Below are 5,823 nucleotides of genomic sequence, written 5' to 3' on the forward strand. Positions count from 1 at the left end.
AGTGTTTTCACTTATACTTCGTGGTACATATACTTTTATTAATATAGTTGGTATTGTTATATATATATATATATATATATATATATATATATATATATATATATATATATTTTGATATAGTTATAGTATAGTATTTAAGTATATTTATATTCTATTATTTTGTGTGTTTATATTTTTTTGGTATGTTTATCTATTTATATATGTGTAGTTATAATATGTTCATTTTGGGTTTTTTTAAGTGGTTTTAGTTATAATATATAGTTAGGGATATTTATGTTTTTGTATATTTATAAGTATGTATTAGTTTATATATGTATATGTATATTATAGTATATGGCATTTCTACTTTTACTTTTAGTAGTATCACTACAAAAAAAAAAAAAAAAAAAGTCTATTACGACACTTGTTTAACGACGTTTTTTGACATGTGTCTCTATATTTTAAAATTTAGCCACGCTTTTATATTTGTGTCGGTTTGTATTATCACTTAAGGACGCTTTATATTATACGTTGGTATTTAAAATAAAATAACTACGCTTTTAAAAAAAGCATCGGTATTTTTTTAAAATTAAAGACAGTTTAGAATTTGCGTCTTTAAAAAGTGTCGGTATTTTTTTATTTGAATATACTTTTATTTTTTTTATCTCCGTATTTAATATCCAACCAGGCTTTTTAATTTGTGACATCTTTTATATTCATTTAGTGATACTTTTAATTCTTATAATGAAATTTTTAATAATTTAACTATATATTTAGGAAAAAAAATGTCGGTATTTTTTATAATTAAAGATGGATTAAATGTGTCCCTAAATATTGGCAGCTTTTAAAGATTGAATTATATATTTAGAAATAAAAAATATCAATATTTTATTTCATTCAAATGATTATTGATAAAGGTGCCCGCTATGGTTAATGTTTTTTAAAAAATATTTACATATACAAAATTTGCACAATATTACATTAAAAAATTAAAAAAAAAAATAAAAAAGAAAAACGAGGGATGTTTTTCAGTTTTGAACGATTCTCTCCACTCTCTCTCCTAGCTTTTCACGTTCTAGACTCTCTTCTTTTCCAACTTTCTTCTCTTGGCTGTTTTCTCTTCTTTCATCTCCGGCGCTTTTCTCCTTTCTCCGGCCACCTCCATGGTTCGATTCTTCTTCTCTTTTTTTTTGTTTTATTATTATTATTATTATTATTATTTCCTGTTTAATTGACATCGACAGTTTATGCGATGGTAGCCCGGGCGACGACTTCGAAAGCGACTGCTTTCGGTGATGAGGCGGGAAGGCCGAATAACTCTCGTGACGGCAATTGAGTGTGTTACAACATTGGGTCTGTATAATTTTTAGGTATTATTTTAAATTATTTGTTCAATTTTTACATAAAAGAAGACTTTGGCATAATTATTCTTTATTTGGAGATTGATTTTCTTCATTGTATTAGGTAAATTTAGGAATTTAAATTAAATTTGTTTGACAGTTAGGTGTTTATAATTTACAGAATAATTTCGTTTTTAACATTGATAAACAACTTTTTTTATTAATCCCTTTTGTGTATCTATTCGTCGATTGGTCCCTGAAGGGCCGCATTCCCGTGGATTTGATGAGTTTGGTTCCTTCGTTCTCCGTCTTCCTGAATTCAAGTTTCAGTATAATTTCTCAATGGTCATCTTATCTTTTATCCGTTTTCTTTTAATTTTGTAAATTGGCGATCATGATGAATTTTGTTTGCTAAATTAGGCAACGATTGGTTTCATGTATTTTTCTCTTTCCCGGGGGCGAGGATATATTTCTCATGGTATATATGTTTTGTGTTGGCGGAAAGTTTTAGGATTTCACATTTGATATGAGAGTCATATGAATATGTTGATTAGTTCTGAGATAAATTGAATTTGCACGATGGATAATAATTTTATTAGTTCTTTAGGGTAAATTATATGTGGTATTTAGATAATAGTTTCTTCAAATTGAGTTGGCACATTCTTACTTTGTTATCAGATGAATTTTTCACTGTCCGAATGTTGATGATAAGTGCATACTTGACCATTGATCTGTTGTTTATCTTTGGTTTGTTTTTTCAGGTTATTTTCTGTACCGAAGACATGATTCTCTTGTTTACTTTGGGGAGCAATACATACACAAGTCAACCAAATTTAGAAGCAACTAGAGGTTATTTCTCTTAATATCTATATATTAGTACTTCTATTCTCTTCATTAACTGCAGTGATCATTATGTTCTTACGATAAATCATACATTTTGGTATAGAGAGATATCAATGATGAGTTAATGTTTTTTTATTACCCATCACACTAATGAACTATTAAATATGAACCTATAATTTTTTCTCTTCAAATGAGATTTTTCTGCATCAGTTTAATAATGTGTTCATCATCACTTTGTCATCATTCTTAATCATTTTTCAATTACTTTGGGATTGACTTTACTCTGAGAAATTAGCTTAATAGAATTTTAGAGTAGCCTTTGTGTTATCCATTTTTGCCTGTCTTATGATTGGTTCACCAATGCTTCTCTTCTTTCTTGTTCAAACTAGCGAAGGTTAGTATATCTAACTAGTAGAATTTCCTATGCCAAGCATTTGAAGGAGCTGAGTGCACCCTTGTTCCTTCACATATAGCAGGTTACGAAGTGATACGAATTTAGCAAAACAGTTTTGTCTTTTGGGTTACAGCTTCTACATTTGAGTTTATAAGCCTAAACAAATCATGTTAGATTTGGGACCCTAGAGCAGTTTACATTTTTGGTTTCTGTATTGCATAAAACATTTCATTTAAATGTAGTTTTTATATTTAAAAATCCTTGCACATGTTCACCTGTGTCAGGAAAATTATACTGTATTATGAGGGACAAGAAGTTAAGATTTTCTTGAATCATGATACGTGTTTGGTTGATCATATGGTCAATTGTGAGAAGGTCAGCAAGAAGTGGGAAGAAGCCTGCTCTAACAGCGGTGAGTTTCATTCTATCTCTTAATTTGATATCAGTTAGCTGCCATTTAACTTTGTTTCCTGTTTAATTATTATATTGTTATTTTTATCAGCCTCCTAACAGAAAAGGTGGAATTAATAAATCTGATGCCAACAAGAAGGATACATGGGATATGGTGATAGACGGCATGAAACTTTCAAAGTGTCGATGTGTTTGTCAAACTTCCAACCAAATCTTTATCCTTTTTTCTGTTTTTTTTTCATTTGAAATAAGTTTGCTAAAGTTGAAGCGTAACTGTAAAATTTCTTCTATGTAATTAAGTGCTAAAGTGGTACTTGTAACATTTGATTTTATTTTTTTATTTATTTTAAACCCGAATGTTTATTTATGAATTTTTTTTAGTTTAATTAATTTGATTGTATTCATTTATTTATTATGGAGTCCATAAATTATAAGAATAATAATAAATTTCATTCCGCCTAATTTATTGTCCAAACAGAATTAATCCTAGCTACATTGTAGACGCTTTTATAATAAAATGTCATAAATTTGTAGACGTTTTTCAATTAATGTCATTCACTTTGCGACATTTTGTTAAAACGTAGTCGAAATTTTGAAAATTAAAAATAAATATTATGGAAAAAGTTACGACAAAAAAAATGTAAATGTTGGTAGCATAACGACGCTTGTATGCAATATGTCGTCGGATTGAATTTACCCACACAAGGTTTTATGCGTCGTTAAAATTAACGACACGCGATTTAATGACGCATGCGACGACGCTTCTAAAAGCGTGGGTAAATGTTTAGGGACACCGAAAACTGTCGTTAAACCAAAAAATTTAGCGTCGTAATAGACCTTTTTTTTTGTAGTGTATATAGTTATATTTTACTCTTTGTATATATGATATAGTTTTTACTATTACTTGTATAAATATTATTTTGGTTATATTATTTTCTTATATATATAATATATTCCTTTTTCCTATTTCATTATTTTTGTTATATAAGTCATATCTTCTCTTTTAGTTATATAGGATTATATTATATAGATTGTGTATTTTTACTCTATTTTTATTATTTATAGTATATAGTTATAATGATTATTTTCCTTATATGTAGATTTATTAACTACTTTTATATATATATACATACACTTTAGGTTAAATGATTTTAGGTTTGATGTGTGGAATCCTATTGTTACACTTTAGCGGATTAAATAGGGTATAGAGGATTGATTTTCAAAAGGAGTGGAATTAAATCATAAAATGGGGGGTTTTAACTTGGTTTTTCTAATAAAAAATATGTAAATGTTTTCTAATGTAAATAAAATGTTTTGATTCTATATTCTCTCAAAATGATTTTTTCACAAATAATTCAACTTGTAACTATTTATATATTTACTATATTATCCTTATTCACATATTACAGATCTCTTGTTCAGGAAAATACAGCAGAAACCCATATATAAAAACTGGAGCAAAAACATAAAATGCATTTGGATTGCAATATGAATTTGTTCAATCATAAACTTGGCGACAAGTTCACAGGTTACATGAGCCCAAAAATGACACATGTATTAGTTTCTTATGCTACCATACCATGTGTTCATTTTGTACTAATTTAATAAAAATGTGAAGTTGAATTGATACCAATTTGGAGGAAATTGAACTTTATATATTATATCAGTTCATATCGCTTAAAAAGTGATTAGATGTTCAAATACCAGTAAGCTAAACAAGTCACTTGTTTGATACAAATAAAGTAGTAATTCCCAAGAGAAGAGAAAGCAATCATCACATATGAATAACATAACAAGTAGACTCAAAACCAGCAATTATATATAGAATAGAAAAAGAAAAACTAGCCAACAGTCTTAAAAGACTCATGGATATGCCTCAATGTATCTTCATCCTTATTCCACTCAAGAGTTGGAGCATTAACAAAATGAGCAAACAACTTATTATTAGCACAAGTAACCTTAATCAAGCTATGTTTTCCAACCCCATCAATCTCATATACATAATACAGTTGCCCATTTCCATCTTTCTTCTCTTCACTCTTCACACTATCAGCTCCTGCTATTAAATCCTGCAAATCCACATCAGACAACGCCAAGTTGTTTAAAACCATATCTTTCGGAGCTAACTTTCTGAATCCAGCAAGATATGTCAAGTACTCCTTTTCTGTCCTCTTTTTAGGATTGTAAAATTCGCTGTCCGTTCCATTTGTACCCTTTTCAACTTTCGACACTAATCGCTCTTTCCACCCATCTGGGACATCATACACGTATTCAGCTGAAGCTTTCTTGTCGGAATTCCCACCATATCCGCCGTAATTGGCCGCGCTGGCTGCTGTGCCGTAGTAGATATGGAACGTTTCTGCCACGGATGGAGGAGCGCTGGTTAATATTGTGCTGGCTGCAATTGTGGCTGTTAATGTAGTTAGGAGAGGTTTATAGGGCTGAATTGGGAGAAGGCTTTTCCACGGCGGAGGAATATGCGGTGGTTTTATGCTGGTGGAGGAAACACGGGCTGATGAGGAGACAACGCTGGCCATGAAACTCGAATGGCGTTGAGTGGATAATGTATTTTCTTTTATTATTATATATAAACTATGCCATAAAGGTTTGCCGAAAAGCATTATGATCCCTAAATCATTCCAATTTTGTGGATTGGATTTGTAACTTTTATTCTCATACATCATATACAATTAAATTTTTTTTTTCAAGTCACGTTAAGTCTTCCTAAAAAAAAAAAAAGTCAAATTAGTTAGTTTTCAAGCATTTAATTTAGTTCGAAATAAACTACTTTTTTTTTATGGATAAATCAAAACTTAAGAATTTTATTTGGCCTTAATCTATCAAAAATGTTGGCAA

The 5,823-nt window shown here is 29.5% G+C and overlaps 1 protein-coding gene and 1 long non-coding RNA gene across 3 annotated transcripts; one reads left to right on the forward strand and one right to left on the reverse strand.

Moving 5' to 3' along the window:
- The first annotated feature begins 998 nt into the window (after window positions 1-998).
- Window positions 999-3,334, forward strand: LOC136226912 (uncharacterized). 2 transcript variants are annotated; one of them, XR_010687902.1, is made up of 5 exons: window positions 999-1,145; window positions 1,239-1,349; window positions 2,081-2,168; window positions 2,841-2,968; window positions 3,059-3,334. It is a non-coding gene; the product is annotated as an uncharacterized lncRNA (long non-coding RNA). The 2 variants fall into 2 exon arrangements; XR_010687903.1 differs by having other exon boundaries at window positions 1,004-1,145; window positions 1,224-1,349.
- A 1,306-nt stretch (window positions 3,335-4,640) lies between these two features.
- On the reverse strand, window positions 4,641-5,568 carry LOC136225776 (thylakoid lumenal 19 kDa protein, chloroplastic). The gene has a single exon (XM_066013888.1). The coding sequence runs from the start codon at window positions 5,502-5,504 to the stop codon at window positions 4,809-4,811; it is 696 nt and encodes a 231-aa protein (XP_065869960.1). The 5' UTR covers window positions 5,505-5,568; the 3' UTR covers window positions 4,641-4,808.
- Window positions 5,569-5,823: the final 255 nt, after the last annotated feature.

Source organism: Euphorbia lathyris, chromosome 4, assembly GCF_963576675.1.
Source record: "Euphorbia lathyris chromosome 4, ddEupLath1.1, whole genome shotgun sequence".
Classification (NCBI taxonomy): Eukaryota; Viridiplantae; Streptophyta; class Magnoliopsida; order Malpighiales; family Euphorbiaceae; genus Euphorbia; species Euphorbia lathyris.